A 21,100-nucleotide genomic window follows, 5' to 3' on the forward strand; every position below is an offset into this window, starting at 1 on the left:
TACTGAACAAATAGGTTAATAGCCATAGGGAGTATAACTGGAAGAGCCTTGGGAGGTCCTCTGCTTTGTCCTTCCCTCCTTACAGGATCTGCTGCATCCTTGTGGTTCTTTACAGATCATAGAATCACAGAATGGTAGAGGTTGGAAGGGACCTCTAGAGATCATCTAGGCTAACCCCCCCTGCCAGAGCAGGACCACCTACAGCAGGTCACGTAGAAATGCATCCAGATGGGTCTTGAAAGTCTCCAGAGAAAGAGATTCCACAACGTCTCTGGGCAGCCTATTCCAGTGCTCTGTCACCCTCATAGTAAAGAAGTTTCTCCTTATGTCGAGGTGGAACTTCCTATGTTCTAGCTTATACCCGCTGTTCCTTGTCCTATAACTGGGCACCACAGAAAAGGGACTGGCCGCTTCCTCTTGACACCCACCCCTCAGATATTTATAGACATTAATAAGATCCCCTCTCAGCCTTTTCTTCTCAAAACTAAACTGCCCCAGTTCTCTCAGCCTTTCTTCATAATGATGTTTATCTCAACTGCTCTCAACACCTGCTGTAGATATGTTCAGCACTAGGAGGAGAGACTTCGTTTTCTTTCTTACACACAACCCCTTTTCTCCAGTCCCAAAACCAAACTGAAAATCCTGCTCTTTCCTGTGCTCTCCAGCAGTTCTATTCATCTTCCTCCTGCATGCTTGTTGCAGGTAAAGGAGAGGAATCTTTGCCAACCTCTCTACAATCTGTTGCTCAAAACAGCTATCCTGACTTTCCTGGAACTGGCTTTTACTGTTGTTTATTTCTCCATTTTCTGTATTAAAATCAGTTGTCATTAACTCATTCCAGGAAATGTTTGGAAGTTTGTATCTTTCTCTGCTCCTTTCTCTTCTAGGTAGTTACAATTCTGCCATACTAGCAGTACCTTATTAGATTAATCTGCTAGCTTCTCCCCAAAATTGTTCTCAGCTCACGTAGCTTGGTATTTGTAACCTCAACAACCATGTTCCCCAGATGATTTTAACTAGCCATAGACTCCCAACAGATCTAGCACACATTAAAGAAATATCTCCTTCCTTTTCACCATCCAAACAAAGTAATACTTTGCTTGTGCTAGTTGTGATTTGTCCTACAATATACCGATTTTGCCAAATCAAGTATGGTCTAGATCAAGACATCTGGAATTAGGATAAAGGCAGCAAATATTTTCTGCTTAGGGAGCTACTGTGCTTTCAGGTCTAAATAAGCTTATTGTTCACCAGGGTTTTAGATGCTACTCAGATTCCCTTTGCTAAGGCTCACTGGTCACCTTTTGTCATTATTTCTTGCCAGTTTATAGGTCTCCTAACTAGGTCACAAAGACACTGCACAGAGATGGTATTCCCCATATTCTTGATCCAATAAAGGACTACTAGCCAGCAGGCAGTAGCTGACACAGTTTTGTCATATTACTATTACAAGGATATTCAAAGGTACAAGAGATACACAATAGTTTCCAGCAGCACTCTACAACCCAGAATATTTATTATTCTTATGGAAACAATACTACCAATAAACTGTTCAAACAAGCATTAGCTTGTCCTTATGTCTATTTTTTCTTGCACGTCAAACACGATTTTCAGATTTGCATATTCCTGACAGACTTGCTTAGAAGCTACTAGTGTGCAGTTCCTAAGTTGCCTTAAGTTTATACCAAAGAGGATGTTGTAGAAAAAAACTGATGTAAGCTACCCACATGAACTTTTAAAAAGTGAAAACATTTTCAGATGTACATGCACACTTTTCTTTCTCAGAGTGTATGAATTGTTGCAGTGTAACTTATAATATCAACTGGTTTTGTAATATAAGTGTCATCAGGCAGGAACTCTGTGTTGTTAAATAACTTTTTGCAATTTTATCATTCTGGTATTTCCATTCTTTGCAATAATATGCTTATTTGATTTTTTTTTCATCCAACTTAGGAGCTCCATTAGCTTTTACTCATTCCCCTGGCTGCATGTTCATTACTGACCTGAAGAATGACAATGTCACAGTCAGATCCTCAAGAGAAGCCCCACAAGTTCACTGCATTTCTCAAGATCCTCTGCATTATAGTATTGTGTCAGCAGAAGCAGCCCAAAAGATAAAGACTCTAGAGACCCTAATTGGAATAGATCCAGGTAAAAACAAAAACTCTCTTCCTTTAGTGGATTTGTTATGAGCTAGAAATGACCTGAAATGCTTTTTTTAGATAGTCATGAAGTTCAAGAACACAGTGAGTCTAAAGGCCATGTTAAGATTTTAAACATTCTTCGTGGAACACAGTGAGTCAAAATAACCAGTTCTTAGATTTTCTGTTACCATTCTTAATATCAGAGTCTGGCCAAAACGACTCAACCTCATGGGTAATGAAATCTTGATGACTGTGTACTCTCAAAGTACACAGAAGCATCAATGTTTACAGCAGACTGGAGAGGCCACAGGGAGAAGGAATGTTACTGCATAAAACTGAAACTGGTATGTAAAGTTCAGGGCACCTCAGGATGCTGGTAATAGCTACATGGGTATTCACTGTGGAGCAAATAGCACTTTTCTTTACATATATTCATGACTGCTGTGTTCCAACTGGAAAATTCTAGTAGTTCCATGTGGTTTTCAAACATAGCTCTCTGATAGGTGGAATGACATCGAGCTCTGCTGACATACTCATCACTGAGGTGTTGTGTGATGGACCAAAGTGACTTGGTCACTGCAGAAGGTTGAGAGTTAGGGCTGCATGTGTGCACAAGGAAGATGAGGGGGTGAACAGGCAAACCGAATAGCATAACCATTCCTAAAGTACACACTGAATTAGTCCCCTCTGTCTGCTGTAAATTTTCTCTCAGTTTCCCATAAATTTTCTGAAATCCTCTGTAGGCAGTAGTGGGAAACAGCTTACGCCCAGCTCTCCGAAGCTCCGGGTTTGGGCTGTATGCACATGTTTGGGTCTGTGTATTTTTACTCACAAGGCCTCTCCTTTTCCCCCTCGCTGGAGTTCATCTTGGCATAGAGCCATGCCCTGCAGAAATACAGGACCTAACTTCAGAGTTAGCTCATTTTACTGCTAAAGGAGAGTACAGTACTTTATCTCAGTTACACCCCACTTCTCAGAGACTAGCATTCCCTGCTTCTGTTACTTAAGTTTTGTTCAGAACTTGTTTTTCTGTAGGAGGAACAGAGAAATGGCAAAGGGGAAACTGAGGACAAAAAGAAGAAAGTGCAAGGCAGCGGAGGGGCAGGGGGAAGGTGAGAAAGATGAAGATGTGAGAAGGCTAGAAAACAATAGTGAGGACTTACCTCTCACTATCAGCCCATGAATACTGGCACATTGTGCTGCTATTTGTGGTTTTCAGGAGCACTAGCAAATGGGAAGGACTGTGCAGGGAACTTGTGTTTCCAAGTGCCAGAGAAGGGAGAGGGGATAGGAAGTGTTTGAACAATGAACGACAGATAACACAGTGTTGCTTCTTTAGGGAGTAACTCATGAGAAGAAACATCTGTTAATGTTCACCTGTTTCTCAAGGTCCAACATGGTTCTCTACTACATGAAGTGTTACAAGATCTTTACCAGTCACCTGGATACCACTGTATTAATTGAGTTCACAAAGTCTCCTGGTAACTCACAATGTCTCTGAAACCTCCCATTTCATTAAGTTAATTAATTTATTTGGGAGTTAGCTCTTCCTAAGGGACAGTGCTAAATGGAAAAAAAGAACCTGTGTACTCATCTGATGTCTGCATCAAAACTTTTGTAAGCCGTGGGATGCTTTGGTTGGAACCCAGCTTCAGTAGCTAGTCACAGTCACCACAGATCAGAGGAAAGCAGAGGGGCGAAGGAAAGGAAAAATATTCAATAAGTGCTCCAAAAAAGCTATTTACACTAGTACCTAGAAATGCTAGTTATAGTAATTTTCAAAATGCAGTTAATTGAAATTCTTAACCTGGAAGCACAGCCCATTATCTTCATTACTCATATCCTACACCTTGCTAGGTTTCCTGAGGAAATTGCCCCAATTCCTGCCTTGACCAGAGGTTTTTATTTTTCTAAATTATTTTCTGTCATTAAAGTATGCAGGTTCACCCACACAGAACTTCAAAGGCAGAATGATATGTTGACACGTACTGATCTCTTTGAAAACACTTTTCTAGGAGACCGGGGTATAGTCCATCTCCAGCAGCAGGGTGAGCTGCTGAGGGCTGGCCTGGCCATCTCCCACGCTCGGTCCGTGCTGCTCACAACTGGATTTCCTACCCACTTCACTTACCAGCCGCCGGAGGAGAACGACGGGCCTCCGGGAGCCCTGGCGATCGCAGCCATATTGCAGGCCTTGGAGAAAGAGGTTGCCATAGTAACAGATCAGCGAGCCATGGATCTGTATGAAAAGATTATTGAGGAGGCTGTTCAACTAGGTGAGACACAGGTTTCTGCAGTTTTTCTCTTGACAACTTGAGCCAAGATTTGCTTCAGTTAATGTCACTGTCACTTAGTACAGGATTTTTTCTTTTCCAGGGAATGAACCCGAGTTCATCCTCTGAGCTCTGATCAGCATTGCTAGGATGACATTTTGTTATACCTAGCTGGCATCAAGTTAATGCTTATGTGTGGGGGTTCTGATTGTGGATTTGCCATTTGTGATGAATTCTGGGTGTTGGTTCTTATTCTTGGAGACCTGTTTTCTGTCTTAAGGCCCCATTTACTAGCACAAACATCCAAACAAGTTTCATTTAAAGTGAGGATGCAGGGACCTTATTAGGAACTCCGCAAGTACACAGTCCTTACTCTTCTAAGTGTTTTGCTTTTTATTTTATTTTTTTTTAAAGTTACTCAAACACATATTAAAGAAAAAGTACATAGGATCAGAGTTTGTATTCTGTTTCCCTGTAGGAATCTTGAAGAGACCTGTCCCTCTGTTGAGTTATCAAAAGGAAAATGCCGATTCAGCCTTAATGTTTTTGTGTGAGAATGGGAATCCTGGAAGACCTAGGTATGTGTATTCTGTTTTTGAGAATGGGTCACACCTTTACTGTTTAAAGTTATAATAAAAATAATTACAATTATGTAAGAAGGTGTAATGTAAAAACTAAACCCTTAAGACTTGGAACAAACAGAACAAACTTTGGAGACAAACTTTGGCATTGGAGCACACATAAAGTACTGAATTCCATATTATTCTGCAATTATGCATCTCTGAAGTACAAAAAAAGAAACAATGCTTCATCTATCAATAGCTTTGTTTCTTTGAAAAAAATCTGAAAGCTTTTCAGCTGTTATTCGATAGATTCATATACAAACACAATATATATTATTTTACCAGCTTTTAAAAATGAGAAAATCAGAAAGGGGAAGTATTATGCCAGAGTCAGTGAAAGACCTAGGAAAAAAGAGTTGTGGAGTGCATTCACTTTCTAGATCTTCGGCTCCAGTCTGATAACTGGGGAACCTGATCTGGTTTAATAAAATGTCAAATGTGTGTAGTAGTGTGAAAGTGATCATCTTTTGCATCTGTCTTTAGGCAGACAAAGCCAGAATTATAGATGTATGCTTGTACTTCTCAATATTTATTTTAACAGTTTGCATATGGATTGTTGAGTATAACAATGTTGGGTAAAAATTCAGATTTATAGAAAGGGTGTGGTTAGGGTTAATGCACCAGAAAATTTGCTAAATAGCTGCACACACATATCATTGCTTAGCAGTCATTCCCTTTAATTATGCACACATGGCTCATTGTTATTGATCTTTCCTCATAAAGCACTTAAATGTTGTTGCCTTCAATTTGTTCTTTTTAATAAAAAGATATTTCAATTTGTATTTGCTTCATCAACTTAATTTTCATTTCTTTCCACAGGTTAGTGTATTCTATAATATATATGCTGTAATAGTATGCATGATACTGCCATCATTATTTTGTGTATTGCTTTAAAAATGTGTTTTATAGCTATGCATAATGTAAATACAGCCAGTTTCTGTTTCAATTCATCCACAGTCCCAAAAAGCTAAAGTGTTTCTTTAAAGTAGACAACTAGCTTGCTTAAGGTCTCTGGAGTCACCACAGATACCCACCCACAAAACCATTCAGTAATGCAGCAAAATTAGTAACCTCTTGACAGTACCTTTGGAGAAAGACAAACAAAATAACTTAATCCTAACATACAGTGACAGAACTGAGTACTGGAATTCTGTTTCAACCATTGGAACTCTGCAGTACATTTGTCATAACTAACAAAATAGCCATTGACTAAAATCTCCCAATGCTAGAGACCCAAACCAAAAAACTAGGAACAAATAAACACTTGCCAAACAATGTACTTTAAGCAGAGATTGTATTTACACTAACAAGGATTTAGATGATCATTAATTTGCCGCTTGTTTATTTTCTTTTATAATACCTGTAGAAACTACGGTCTTACAAGATATTCTGTATTTTAATGTGGAACAGAGCAAGGCCAGATGGCTGACCCAAGTGAATGCTGGCTAGAAGGATTTCAGGAACCTCTCAATTTCTTGGTGGCAAATGTGGTTTGAGTGAGTGTCCCGGTTTGAGCCAGGATGAAGCCACTTTTCCTTTTACTGATTATTTTTTTCCTTCAGTAAGCTTTCTTTTAATTAGCACCAGAGCGTTCCAACTAAGACTGACAATGGTAGAGTGTTTTTCTAACTGATGTACTGCAGGTGTTCTGGAGATCCACCCTTCTCCAGTGCAGCATGGATCAGTCCATGGCAAATGGTTGAGCAGTGTTTCCACCCCTGGGGCAGTCAATTCCAGGTGTACTGGACTCCCCTCCAGGTGAAAGCAAACTGTGGCCTGCACTCTGGTGCTAGAGGAATAGAGAAAAAGACATGAGCAATGTCAATAGCGGCAACACCACCTGGCTGCTTTCCAGCTTGTCCTGAAGTTCTAGCATGTCCGGCACAGCAGCACTGAGCGGTGGTGCCAGAAAGAGCAGAGAGTGATGAGAGTCATGAGAGCTCAAGCCTGGGGGTCTACAATGATGGATGGACAGAGTTCTTCCCGGACGCCGGCCATGGACAGGAGAGAAGGGAAGAAGAAGGAGGAAGGAAGTTGTCTTCTGTGATCTCTGGCCTTCCTCTGAGCTTACGTAGATATATGGAATGGAATAGCTCTGGCCAATTTTGCTGTCTGTCTAACTCAGCCTCCTACAGGGGGGTCATAGATCTCCCCATAGTGTCTGAGCCGGCAGAGTAAAGGTGTGACCTTGAAGACCCAGCAGTTAGAAAAACATTCTGCTGTTATCAGTCTTAGTTGGAACGCTCTGGTGCTAGTTAAAAGAAAGCTTACTAAAGGGAAAAAAAAAAATCAGGAAAAGGAAAATGGGCTTTATCCTGGCTCACATCAGGACGGGGAGTTGCACTAAAGTTATAGAGAAACTAGACTAACCTTTGAAAACAAACTGTAGAGAACATTCAGAAAGAACAAAAGAGTATCCAAGTTTTACCTTGAATCCCACATGGTCAAAAAGTAGAACCAAATGCAACATGATACATTAGCAGCCAACAGAAGAGATGGTGATGTGAGAATCACAGCTTTAAATCCTCTCCTCTGTTTTTTCACTTGCCTCTAACCAGATTTGATCACCTGATAGCAATAGAGCGTGCTGGGGTGGCTGCTGATGGCAATTATTACAATGCCAGGAAAGTTAACATTAAACATCTAGTGGATCCCATAGATGAACTATTTTTAGCTGCACAAACCATTCCAGGAGTCTCAACAACAGGTATGTGTGAGGTTGTGTTATATTCTCAGAAGCAAGAGAAGCACAAAACAGGAACTCTTACTGGAAGTGAAGGGGAGGGAGGAGGAGGCAGGTGCTGAATAACCACTTGTGGGCTACAGCTGTTTGTCGTGGTTGAATTTAGAGACCATTGCCGGAGAAAAATTAGAGGTTTCTGTTGAAGGGTTCTCACAACCCAAAAAAGTGAAGAAGTTTATTTCAAAGTTATTTAAGGACAAAAAAAGCAAGCCCAGATGTGTGTATTATCAGTTTGCACACATATGCTTCTCCAAGTGTCATTTTTGACTCTGGCTTTTTCCTGTATTTCATGTGTGAAAGGCAGCATAGGAAGCATATTAATACTGAATGGAAACATTACACATAAAAATCTATGTTAAAAGAGCACTCTAGATAGAATCTTAGTTTACATTGCCTTTTAGCAATACATTATCTTGAGTAAGGATTGTATATTTATATCTATTATAATAGTGCCTTCTCTAATGAAGTACACAGGTACAATAATAATCCTTAAAAGAGTACATTGTCCTTCCTGACAAAACTACGTTAGCATTGACTAACATCTACTAAGAGTGCTGTTGTCAACACAGTGCCCCTCTCTTTTGTTGGTAGATCTTTTATTCCTGAAAACTGATTTGTATCTGGTTTTGAAAGAATATGCCATACGTCAAGGATTCCCAGATATATATAAAGTGTTGCACAATGTCCTTGTACAATCAAATGCTTAGTGCTACACTGTGTGGCCCAAAATGAAGTTAGGAGATATATAATCTGTTTAAATATTGGAAACAAAATTAGAAGTAAGTGTCACAAAATTAGAAAAAGTGTCCATGACAGGCTGATTTCAGTCACATCAGAACACGATCTGGCTTTTTTTCTTATTCTAGTGCTGTGGACTCACTCCTAAGTATTATCAAAAGCACTGGCACTTTGACTTTTTGATAGTGTTGTTTTTCAAATGTTTCCACAGAATTAAGAGTGCTTCTGTAGAGATAATCATAGTCTAATTTCACTGTGTTAGGAGCATTTACAATCTGCATAGCAGTACAGTTCACTGGTATTTTTTTGTACTATCTTAAACCGTGCAATATATTTACCTTAGACTTAAGGCAGAATTTTTCCTGTTCTAAGGAGTAATTTCCAGCATTCAAAAAGCACTCTAGGTGGCACTCTGTTGGCAATCTCACCTGGGAAGCCGGAGATTGACTGAATAAGGACAGAAGAAGCTCTCTTTCATGAAGATGTTTAGCAAAATGCCTCAGCGCTTGATCAGCTGCAGTTAATTTCAATTACTTTTTCCCTGATTTTAGACTGTTGATACAAGGACTTTCCAGCTATTTACATTACATCACATCCTGATTCCTCTAATAAAAATACCCTAATTTCTTAAAATATCTCTGCCGAGCAGCTCAAGGTATATTACTGATTAGGTGGAGTTTGGAGTATTCTACAGGGTGGGAATTTAAATTTGTGCAGCAGAATGTAGTTTGTTTTAAACATCCCCTGAATATTCAACTATACTATGAAATGCCATTAATTAAAAATACCACAGGCTTGTGAATAAGAAAAAGCAGTTATTCCTAGATTCACTGCATCTCATTGCTGTGAATTTTCTCTAAAGAGATGTCTGCATAATTTAACAAGTCATAAGCTTCAAAAGGTAATGAAGGTGTCTGCTCTGGTCCCCCTTGGAACTGGTGAACACTGATACTCTATACTGAGAACTAGCTGAGTATCTGTAGAAAAACAATGTCATTGTTTCTCACATTGCCTGTTACCTGGTTATCATTTCTTGTTTTGCTTATCACACAAACTTTTGTGTCTGTTTTTTTAATTTGGTTACAATATCTTGGGATAGCTGTTGGCTTTTTTCAATGTATTTCTGCAAAGCCTAGCTTAGCAAGGCAGGGATCTGGGTGTGGCCTTCGTGTCTGATCTCTTATTGCTGATGATAACGTATTGCTACTGACGATGGTAAATCTTTCTCCTGGAGCTATCTTTGACTTCCATCATGGTCAGTAGGAATCTGGAGGCATATGTCTAGTTTCAAAATAAAAATGCAAGTATCATAAAGGCTCATTTAAGGCTGACTATTCCTATAACTTTATAGACTAGAAAGTTCAAGTTTTCAGCCTTAAAGAAGTCTTCATGTAGTGTGCTCATTGGCAAGAAGCACTGTGTTAGTAGGTGGAGAGGGAAAATAATAGAACATTTGTTATATGCTGATTTATTGCTCTCAAGTTTTTAATTTAAAACAAAATCTGTGTTTAAAGAAAAATCTGATCTAGGAATCTGACCACAGACAAATTGTGAACAATGCCTACAGCTGCATGGGGACCTCTGTAATAAAAAGTCATGGAGTAAGCAGCGACCTTCAGGAATATACAAAATCAGAAGACAGGAAAGACTGAGGTTGGAAGGACTCATTTTCCAGAAAATAATGAAATAAAAGATCAAGAGATGTTACCAAAACCACATGCAATTTTATTATTTTTTTTTTGCAGCTGTCATAAAATTGACGTAGCTCTATGCTATTTATATAGGAGCTAATGAAAAGCTTCCCAAAGTGCTGCATGAAAACGTGGTCACACTTGTTCCCCTTTCATACCAATGATTTTTAGCACAGAAGACTGGCGTTTCCTGCATTTTTTAATGAATGTAGTTTCAGAAACAAATGTATTGGTGAAAACTTGAGTGGAAGGTCTTTTTCCTCTGTCTGGAAAGCACTCAGGCCTCTAGGAGCTGAGGATTCATCTTGTCTATTTTCAGACATCTCTATTTGAGATGTTTGCCTTGGGATGAGACAAACTGAATGTTTGAAGGGTCTATTCCCCTCTGCTGACTAGCTCCTGTAGATGGCTGCATTTTGTCTGGTGAATCTCACTGTGGAAATCAACAGTAAAATGTAGTCCCCTGCCAGGGTGTAGAGGAAGAAGAAAACAGATGGTTCAGAAAAATTTTTGGTGTGGTGTTCTTTTTCTCCCCGTGTAATGCTAATGGGATCCTTCCATAGCAGTAGATCTGCTATAACCACCCTCGTGACAGGGTCTCCACAAAGACAACAAAAAGCAAAGCAAGGCTGATACCAAAAAAAACCAAACCTGAACAACAAATTAGTAGCTTTCAGTGAAATACACTGTGGATGGTCTTCAAAGGACAAGAATCCATTTAGTTTTTTTAAATAATATTAAGAGGAACTCTTTGGATTCTGAAGCTAAGAAAAAAGAAAACATTGTGTGGACTCTTACAAAACAGTAGTAACTACCTTGTTTATCTATCATGATAGAGGCACCATGACTGTGTCATTACCTATTTGAAAAGTACTACCAGCAAAGAGATTTTAGAAAGCAACATTAAACCCTAACACCAATATAAATGTGAACAGATTATCAAGGCAGATAAGAAAAAAGATTAGCTGTTCTGTGGCAAATCCTTTTGTGTAAGTTATGTGTCACTCAGGTACTCTCCCCTTGACTGTATAGACTCGTGGAGTTAAATAAATTGCTGCTGAGAAATAACCTTCAATTTCACTTAAGAAGAAAATTGCTACAGACTTATGTGAGATATTTATGCAGTTACTGTAAGTGTTTAATTTATCAATTTTCAGGGCTTGAAGTGTAAATTATAAATACTGTAATTTCTCTCCTGTAACACATGCTATGCATTAGAACAGATTTCAAATTCAAATACCATACATTGCAGTGAGGACTTGGAGCTCTTTGTTCTGTTTCACAGACATTGACTAGATTTTTTCTATAAAATCTGCAAACTTGAGAAGATGCCATTTAGACTAACAGGTGACAGAGAAATATTAATTTCCATTTCAATAGATGGATTTGGGGGGGGGGGGGGGTTATATGTTGTTAAGAGACTAGAGGTACTATCCAGCTTTCTTGTAAGCTGCGAGTTTACGTGTTTTCCACATCTCCAGTTCTCTGAATGTCATTAACAATTTTATGTCCCAAACACAGGGTTGCCCAGAGTTTTCCTGAAATTACATGGCACACATTGATTTTACTGAAATCACAGAGATAAAATACAGCCTTTATACATACTTGACCAACAAAAATCAAGACGCCACACCCTGAACACTTAAAAACAAACTAACAAAACAAAACCAAAAACAAACCACCAACAGCTAGCTATTTTTTTCAAAAATTACTTGAAAAAAACACAAGCAGTGATACTACACAAGGTTGCGCTCTTTGTACACTGTGGCATAAGGATAGTGAGCTGTGTGAAACAGATTGCCAGTGCAGTAAATCCTATTTCTGTGTAAGTCTTTACCTGTATTTTTGCTTATCTTTTTGCAATAATTGCTACTTTTAATCTCCCTTTTTTTTTTTTTTAATTAAAGCTTGTAACAAGCTGAAATTTTCTATGCTTCCTTTATTACAGAATCATAGAATAATTTTTCAAGCTTATTTTTTATTCATTTTCTATCTTCTTTCTCTAATTGTGCTAATGTACTTATGATAATGCATTATATGAAACACTTATGATAATGCATTATATGAAACACACATTTAAGACCTTCCATAAGGAAAGTTTACTACCTTAATTCTGTCTGCAGTTCAAGAACACCTGAAAATTTCTATTTCTTTTGTGTGCACCAGTACAGCACACATCACATGCCTATGCTTACAGGTTCACATGTGATGCTTTCAGCTATTGAATTTGCAGTCTCTTGTTTTTAGACACTTTTGATTAAAAGGATAAATTGTCTGGTATGGAGCTATGAACTATCACAGCGACACTGGGGAAGACACTGGATGCTTTCTAAAGGGATTGTTAGTTATAATCTGGGTTCATACTCATTTGGTCTTTTTTTCTCTTTTGATAAAGGTGTTGGAGATGGAGGAAATGAATTAGGCATGGGCAAAGTAAAAGATGCTGTAAAGAAGCACATAAAAAATGGAGATGTTATAGCTTGTGATGTTGAAGCTGATTTTACTGTTGTGGCCGGTAAGAGATTTATTTAGGTGGGAGAGTTGCTGATGTCTGAGACTAGAACTGACAAGAAAATGTCTGTCTTTCCAACTAATTTGTATCAGCCCTTTCTTTGTATACCCAAGTCAGCATTAGCAAACAAATCTGTCTCTGTTAGTTCCATTTTCTGACTAGTTGAGCAACTACAGTTCCAGCAGGGACAATTAAAAATTGAGGATGTTCCGTGAAGAAAGTGCATTTAATTGGAAGTAATTAGGCAAATCCTGAATATTCTTGAAAAATCACACCTTAAATAAAATAACAAGGAAGACTGGAAAAAGTTATCTGTGTGGGAATTAAAATGCCTATGCACATGTGAATTTTCAGCATATTTGATGAGCTTCTGTGGGTGTGATTCTGTCAGGGTCATCAGTCATATTGTTCTTACATTAAGAGATAAGTCTTTTCCACAGCCACTGGGGGACAGATATACCTTCTTAATATGCAACAAAAGTTGAATATTATAGTTATAATTCTCTTCTACCCCAACATCTTCACCAGCATGAAGTAAAATTCTCAGGGATACATGTTCAGCAAGGACCAATTTATGAACTGAATGGTCCATACTGTACTTAGGCTCAGGCTTCTAAGTTTCTAACATGGCTGTCAAACACTTCTGATAATAAACCAGCAATTTTGGGGGGGAAATCAGAGTGAGATGGTAATTGCATCTACTTCTTATGGCTATATTTATATAGCACCTACAGAGGCAATTCTGATGGTTGTTTTTTTTTTACTTCGAAAGCAACTCTCACACACAGACCCTGCAAAGGCAGTTGAGGTGGAAGTTTGGACATATATAACTATGAAAAACTACATGGCACTAAAACAACCTCTACACTTTTTGAAAATGTTGCTGTTCTACATCTCTGGAAAAGGTACAAGGCAGCAGAAATAACTTCTTGCATAAGTTTCAAATCTAACAGACATATTGTCAAGACACAGTTTCACCACTGCTTCATATCTAATACAATAGATACACCCTTTAATCAGGCAGCTTTTGTGACCAAAAAGGAATTATCTGCAATGCTGCAGCATTTCATTCTAAAATCTGACACCAGTGAAAATTTGTCTGGTTTTGGACACTTAATCAAAATTCTCTGCCTGTCTCTGGTTAAAAGCAAAATACAACTCTTCACAGTTCTGGACTTTCCATCAATAAGCCAATGGGAATTGTGTTAAAGGCCATGCCCATTTGAGTTTTTGCTTTGTTGGAAGGACAAACCACAAAGTAAACTAGATGGAAACCTGCAGAAATTTAATTTGAAATACTACAGAAACCATTTTGGTATGTTAAGCAATTGTGTAGTTCTGAAAGAAATGTTCCAACTTTATGTTAATATGTAATTCGTATCCATGTTCCAATTCACCATCACTACATGAGACTCAGTTGTTCATGCTTAGTGACTCGTGCAGGTTGGGGATCTTTGCAATAGCCACTGTTTATTTTTTTGCAGTTTGGTTTCATGGTGACGTTCTTTTGCAGGGGTCTCTAACTGGGGAGGCTATGCCATTGCTTGCGCTCTGTATCTCCTCAGCACTTGTGAAGTCCATGACCGCTACCTGAGGAAAGCTGTTGGGTTTCCACAGTTGTCAAAGAAGGCTGGCTGGCTATCAGCACTTCCATCTGTTACCAAGGTAATTCTTGTAGGACCAGGGAGCTGTGACTTGCCTATGAAATGTAGATGGAATTGGCTACCAGGAGCTAAATGCTGCCCCATCCAGGTCAATAGTTTACCTTCACGTGGTCTTCTGGTGACTGTTGGGAATCCCCAGTTGATGAGCAGCCACACTGTACTTCAGAATATTCCACAAAGGATTCAAGTCAGATTGACCATTAAAATCCTAAAAAATTAATGTATTTTTGTGCTGTGACTTCAAGCACAAGACAGTGCTACAATTTTATGGGCAGTACAAGAAATCCTTATATTGCGATACAGTGATTAAAATTCCCTGTTCACTTTCTTAGCATTGCTTATGATTTTATAAATCTCTGGTGCATCCTCCTTGAGATGTCTCACCTCCAAAATCTAAAGTCACAGTCCTAAAACAGAAGCCACTCTGTACTTCTGATCTTTGCACCTACTTACGATCTTTCCACCTTTTGTAGTTATGTTAGAACCTTTCTATAATTAGTTTTGAATGGTTTTTAATTGAAGTTGGAGAAAGACTTGCAGGTGTGTATTTTAAAATGTGTTTTGACTAATGCAGCTCTGAACAGTATGATATTCTGGGACTGCAAAAGTTTCAGACTGAGAAAAAGTAAATAATGGTGAGGGGTGAGAAATGACTGTGACCTGTGCTCATCATGCTAAGCACAGGATTCCTGGCACATGACTTGGCAGTGTTTAAAGATATATATCTATATACACTCAGTGATCAAGTAAGGTTTTTTTCCATCATATGTATAAGTAACTTAGGAACTTCAAATCAGTTTTATTGGCAGATTACCTCCATAGAGACTTGGACAAAACCTGTAAGTTGGTGACCTCCAAGAATGCCAAGCAAAAGGCAATCCGTCTACCCCAGATATCGCCCATAACAGTGGAGTGTTTCTCCTGAGATGACGGTATATTCTGTGTGAAATTCCAACAAAGCACCTCTTAAGTATTTTAGAGTAGGTCTTACTTTTTTTTTGTTTTAAATTCTTGCTATTTTGTTTTTTCACTTAAAGGTCATAAAACTGAAGCTGATCCCAAAGTGTAGCCACTTGTTTTTTGACTTAACAAAGCATATGGCACTTCTCAGTGCAATCTTTTCCAAAAATAGATCTGTGACTTTTCACTTTTCAAAGTTTTTTTCTGGTCTTATCTACCTTTTTTTTTTTCTTTTTTTTTTTCACCCCCTTTAAATTAACATATCCTAAAAACTACTATGATCAAAATTCCTGGTAATGAGATACTGTAATTAAAAGTGATATTGTGTACAGGAAGTCTTTCTCGGTTTTGTTTTACTAAGCTGTACAGCTGGGAATATTGATAATGATCCGGTAATGGGCTATTGGAAGTGCAATACTAATATCTAATGAGGTGAAATTAATGGAAACTGTTTTGTGGAGGAGAGAAAATTACAAAGTGTCTGACAAGAGAATATGATATCTTTAATTATAAATCATGCAACAATAAACAGTGGAGAGGATTGAACAAATTAGTGTTCGCATATTCCATTAGTATAAAAAATAATTCACACCATTTGTGTTTATATGGCTACTTTCTGCCTAATCCAGTTTCTTTTAATGCTGTAATAATTACCCCACTGAGCTGAAAAGCACCACCACACACACGCACCTCAGTGTTCATATTTGTCTATTAGTAATTGGAAAGCAGACATCTGAAGGAGTGCCTGAGCACCAAACAGCTTTCTTCTAATGTGTTTCCTTTTTCTTTCAAAAATAGCATTCCTTCCATGAAAGCTCTAGACTGTGATTACTAAATGAAGACCCCCTGAAACACAAAGGTTGTTTCTCTTCAGCCTCTTGTTCATGCACTGTCAGGATCACACTGCTGCAAACCCCAAAACTGTGGAGCTCCCCATTCCCACTGAACACTAACCAACCCCACGTTGGTTAATACAATATTGGTTTGACTTTTCAGATGTTCCTGGTACTTTTATACTGAAATGACTGTAGGGAAATATATTTAATTCATACTGATCCAAACATAGCTAATGCTGAGCATCCTACAGTCAACTCTGCATTTTCTTGCCTCTAACAACCAGGTTAATATGTCAGGCAGTTGCTCTTTTACTGAACTCTTTATTAATAGTAAGAAACTAAATTTATAGTGTTGATTTTTAAATAATGACTCATAATAATATGAGTTACTTTAAAAATGAGCAATATATAAATATGTGATATTTGTTTTAGTATTCTTGATTAGCTCTGTCATTAATAAGGTAGTTTTTTCCTTGAATAAAGTGCAAATTCACAAGTTAGCTTTCTATTAATGTGAGTTTTTCTTTGTTAGGGTGTTTTTTTTTTGGGTTTGGTTTGGATTTTGGTTGGTTGGTTGGCTTGTTGTTTTTATTTTATTTCATTTTATTTCATTTTTATACCACTCAGTCCCCAAATAATTATTTACTGAACAGAGAAATGTGAGCAAATTGCAGCCCTCCTCACCTAAGGAAGGGTGCTGTACATTGTGTATATTCCTTACAAATGGGAACAATAGCATTCTCGTTATCAGGCCTAGTTACATAGTATTAAGCAATCAAACCTTTTTCCCCACTTAAGCAGAGCAGAGCACTAACAGAGAAACAATTCAAATGTCTCTTCTGTGACATGAGAGATCTGTCACTTCACACAGAGATACTTGGTGCTAAAAAATACCTCTCTCATGCAGAAAGATCAGGTGCTTAACTTTGCACTCATATATTAATATATATGATAATTTCTATAACATAAGCTGATGTATATGTCTAATTTTATAAATTACAAAGTAGCACTTTTTATGCACCAGTGTATCCAGATAGTTCCTTAAATAGCTGTATCACTGCTATATTGTTACATGATGTCAAGACTGACACTGTGTAACTATGCACATTTTTTCTTTAATAGAAACTAGTGCCTCATTTAATTTTGCTGCAGTTAAGAACTAGGATGCATTATCAGGAAATATAAGACAAATCTTTTTAAAGTACATTCAGAAAGCAAATTACCAAGTATTATAGCAGAGAATTTATCTCTGCTAATTAACCATACAAGTTACACTTTAATTCTTTCAGAAGTGTTTATCTTTTAAACATATAAAATATTATGTAAAATAACCATATTGTGTCTAAATTCAGATCTAAAGCCATTATGTTCTTTATGGCTTAGAAGTCTTCCTAGGAAAAATAATAATAATAAAGACCTAGCATTTAATAAGATACTTGATATTAGACATTTTAACTTTATAATTTTTTCATCAGTTGTGTCCAGGAGATAAAGGACATTGCTAGAGGTTGTTGTGTAGGAATATCAAACAAGAAGTATTTCAGCTTATAGAACAGTTTGTCAAGGACACTGGTGGGGCTCTTTCCACAGCAATTTCTGTCAATGCAAGGGCTCACACAAATGGAAAGAGAACAGCAGACCAAAGACCAGAAAAGCCAGTCTTAGCAAAGAAAGGGGAAAAAACATAAGTGCACAACTATTTCAAGATCTTATGTAAATTACCATGGGGCTGGGGAGCGGAGATGAAATGTGACTAGGCTTTTTTTCTTAGATTTTTTTTTTTTTTGAGAATTAGAGAAAAAGAAATTATTTTCATAGTAAATACTAAGACAGTAAAAAAGAGTTTTACTGTGTACATTTCCTGTCAAATGAAAAGAAAAGCAGTTTATGCTATACCTACATCCATCTGAAACATCTTCTAATGTCACCGTTCACAGAACTGTGGGGTTTTTCAGGGTTGATTTTTATCCCGTCTTTTCATCTTACTGGCCCCTAGCTCACAACTAAGGTTTTTGTTCCTCTGTGTACTTTATCAGCTCAACTTCAAACAGCCTTTGTTATCTGCTTATGTTACTGTTAAGCAAGAAAATAATGGTTATAAACATGAAATTGAGTTGCAGTTCTAAAACAAGCGAAGTAGTTACTATTTCAGAGTTCCAAGGAAGCACAACTTCAGGTTCTCCTTTTTTTCCCATCCCTTTTCTAAGCAATCAGAATTCTCATAAACCAATAACAAATAGGATAGAGATCAAAAGGCACACAAAGATTACAGAAGATTCAGGAATCTGATTGTGCAGCCTGTCCAGGTTATCTGTGTAACCTTTTTTCCTGATGTATTCTCTTTCCCTTCTGTTCTTTTTCTTTAAAATTGCATCTGCAGCCAGCTGCTATGCTGGGGAGACGACAGGTAGTTTTTTGAGACACTTCGGGCAGAGGTTCCTCTAATTCTGTTTTGTGCAATATAGAACCTGAAACCAGACAGAAAGGATTCATGCTTCTGTCTGGTCACCAACATCATATTTGAGGGAGCATGGAGAATAATCATATCATTCAGTAGTTAAATAGTCATGAATAGAGGACTTCTGTCAGTCAGTAAGTTCCAGTTACTTAATATATTTTTGGGGACAATTTTTAAATGGTCTTAGCAAAATGCTATCCACAATTGATATGGAAGATGTGGTCTGAGCCTTCTCTAGGTTTAAAATAAACATCTTGATAAATGTTCTTGTCTGATTTGGGATTTTAATTGTATTCTACTTATTTGGTTTTGAAGGAAGAAAAGCTTCTGAAGACACTTGTGCGGCACGGGGTCCGCAGTGGAAAAACTGCCAGCCTAGAAATGGAAGTGGATGGACTGCCCTTCTACAACACCCACTCACATATGATTGAAGAGCTGCTGCGAGAAGTGCAGCAGTGACTGGCCCCAGGGCTTTCTACACCAGGGGTTGCTCCCATGTTAAGTCCTATTCCCTGGGCTCTCACAAGGTATAAAAGGTCAGCAGCAGATGACTTTTAATCTGTGGCATTTTGGTCACACACAACTTTTCATTGCTACCCTTATAACATCTCTGTGAAGTGAGAAGATAGATACCACCATGATGATTTGGTTTACCTTTCTCTTCTGTCATTTTATAACTGATATTAAATTATGCTATATACTAAGATGTGATCTGGCTTTTACAAAGAAAGCTTGTCATTAAAATAGTGTTGCATTGCTCTTCCTGTTTTGCTAATCTCGTAACTGCAACAGGAAGTAACTTGTAGCAACTTGGATTTAAAAATACCTTGTGGTGTGGAAAACCGCTGCACTGGAGAGGGGAGGGTCGAGACAAAAAAAAAACAACAAAAAAACAACCAACCAGTAAGTGCTACAGTAGTTAAAGTTGTTAAATGCAGCTCCCTTGTATGCTTCCTGTAACCCTTATAACATTGATTGTCTTATGGTGGTGGATAGTTTATGGAAGCGGGAGGAGATAAGGGGAGAGGTTTAACTGAGCTAAGGGAAGCAAGGGAAGCATTGCAGACCTTCTGTGTAAAGCGCAGGCTACACTGTTTTTGCCATCTCTGTCTTAGTAGTTTACCATTTATGTATTTTGTCCCACACTGGATAATACAGAAAGTTTGTAAACATTTCAAGGTATCCTGTTTTCAAAAATAAATTAACTACATAAACAGTGATTAAAAATTAAAGCTTAGAAATTCAAGCTTGATTATGAATTTTAAAACATTTGCATTTAGTATAAAAAAAAATATGTAAATGAACATTTAGATGAATTCCAGTTATGGAAATTCAGCTCCAAATGGGACTGAGTGAAGCAAACTTAAATGACACCTCAAAAGCCCACTAACGCCAAACCAGGACATGATAAGTGGCTGTGAATTGTGCCTGACTTCTGTCATTTAAGGCTGTGATTTTCCCTGAGTGTCAGGGCGTTCTGCCAGCTGTCAGTCCTTGCAGCACAGAGGACAGGGTATGTTTGACACGCACCTCTCAGGCACTGATGCTTTAGCTATCATTAAGTGGTTATAATGGTCATGGTACAAAAAGCAAGCATCAAAACCATTGTGCTTTAATGTGATGAGAATGGCACTTCTGTTCAGCCACTGCTTTTTCCAGAGGACAGTGGACTTCCAACAGCCAGCAACACTTTGTGTCTACTTTTCTTTCTGGCAGGTGAGTTTTATTTTCCTTCATGTGAGATAAACACTTAACTTTTTGAGAATGAGGAAAATAATTTCTTACCACTTTGAACAATAATCTGGATTCCTTGAGGGTACATGGCCTTTAAAGACTTAAAACAGTTGAATATGAGGGAAAGAAACTGTAATTTATTTCAAGCCAGACTTGCTGCTAGACATTCAGACTCACCAAAGCTCTCAGTGTTTATTTTAGGGATCAGTCACTTTTTTAGATTCACTTTATTTAAAGCCTTCTTAAAGTAAGTTGCCCTGAAACCATCTTTGAAGTTTCAGAATTAGAAAATATCTCCTTTGGAAGCCTCCAAACTCTCCAAACTATAACTATTAAGTAAAATATTTCATATGAATGCATGAGCTTTTTGCCAAAGCCAGTAACCCCACAGGATGACATATGTTCACTGCTGCACAGAACCCACAAAATGAAATTGGCATAATTTAAAAATGTCTGTCTGGAAAGAGACAGCTGATTTCCTTCTCAGTGTACGTGCTCAGTAGCTTGCTGACATATTACACTAAGAGGTGCAGTGTATATTATTCTTTCCAAACAATAACTTTTGTAAAAAAATAAATAAATAAATAAAATCATTTAGTAAGCTTTTTACCCCCTGAAATACAAGTTTTAACCATCACATTTAAGTAAGAAATAAAAAATGTAATCATTTACTTTTTCTCTAATTCATGTTTTTTAAAATCCCTTCTGTGCAGTCCCAAGCATT

General features: G+C 37.8%; 1 protein-coding gene across 8 annotated transcripts in view; it reads left to right on the plus strand.

Annotated features, from left to right (window-relative positions):
- The window catches only part of DGLUCY (D-glutamate cyclase), a 50,696-nt gene extending 30,808 nt beyond the window's left edge, over window positions 1-19,888 (plus strand). For 5 of the 8 annotated variants that reach the window (XM_051620540.1, XM_051620542.1, XM_051620539.1 and 2 more), the window contains 7 exons: window positions 1,954-2,151; window positions 4,160-4,420; window positions 4,896-4,995; window positions 7,599-7,747; window positions 12,608-12,727; window positions 14,238-14,389; window positions 18,958-19,888. In XM_051620540.1, coding sequence (XP_051476500.1) covers window positions 1,954-2,151; window positions 4,160-4,420; window positions 4,896-4,995; window positions 7,599-7,747; window positions 12,608-12,727; window positions 14,238-14,389; window positions 18,958-19,101 — 1,124 coding nt within the window. In that variant the 3' untranslated portion in view covers window positions 19,102-19,888. Of the gene's footprint in view, window positions 1-1,953; window positions 2,152-4,159; window positions 4,421-4,895; window positions 4,996-7,598; window positions 7,748-12,607; window positions 12,728-13,496; window positions 13,630-14,237; window positions 14,391-18,957 lie in introns of those variants that run through there. The other 3 variants (XR_007889604.1, XR_007889603.1, XM_051620544.1) reach the window with 3 other exon arrangements.
- The last annotated feature ends 1,212 nt before the right edge of the window (window positions 19,889-21,100 follow it).

This window comes from Apus apus, chromosome 5 (assembly GCF_020740795.1).
Source record: "Apus apus isolate bApuApu2 chromosome 5, bApuApu2.pri.cur, whole genome shotgun sequence".
Classification (NCBI taxonomy): domain Eukaryota; kingdom Metazoa; phylum Chordata; class Aves; order Apodiformes; family Apodidae; genus Apus; species Apus apus.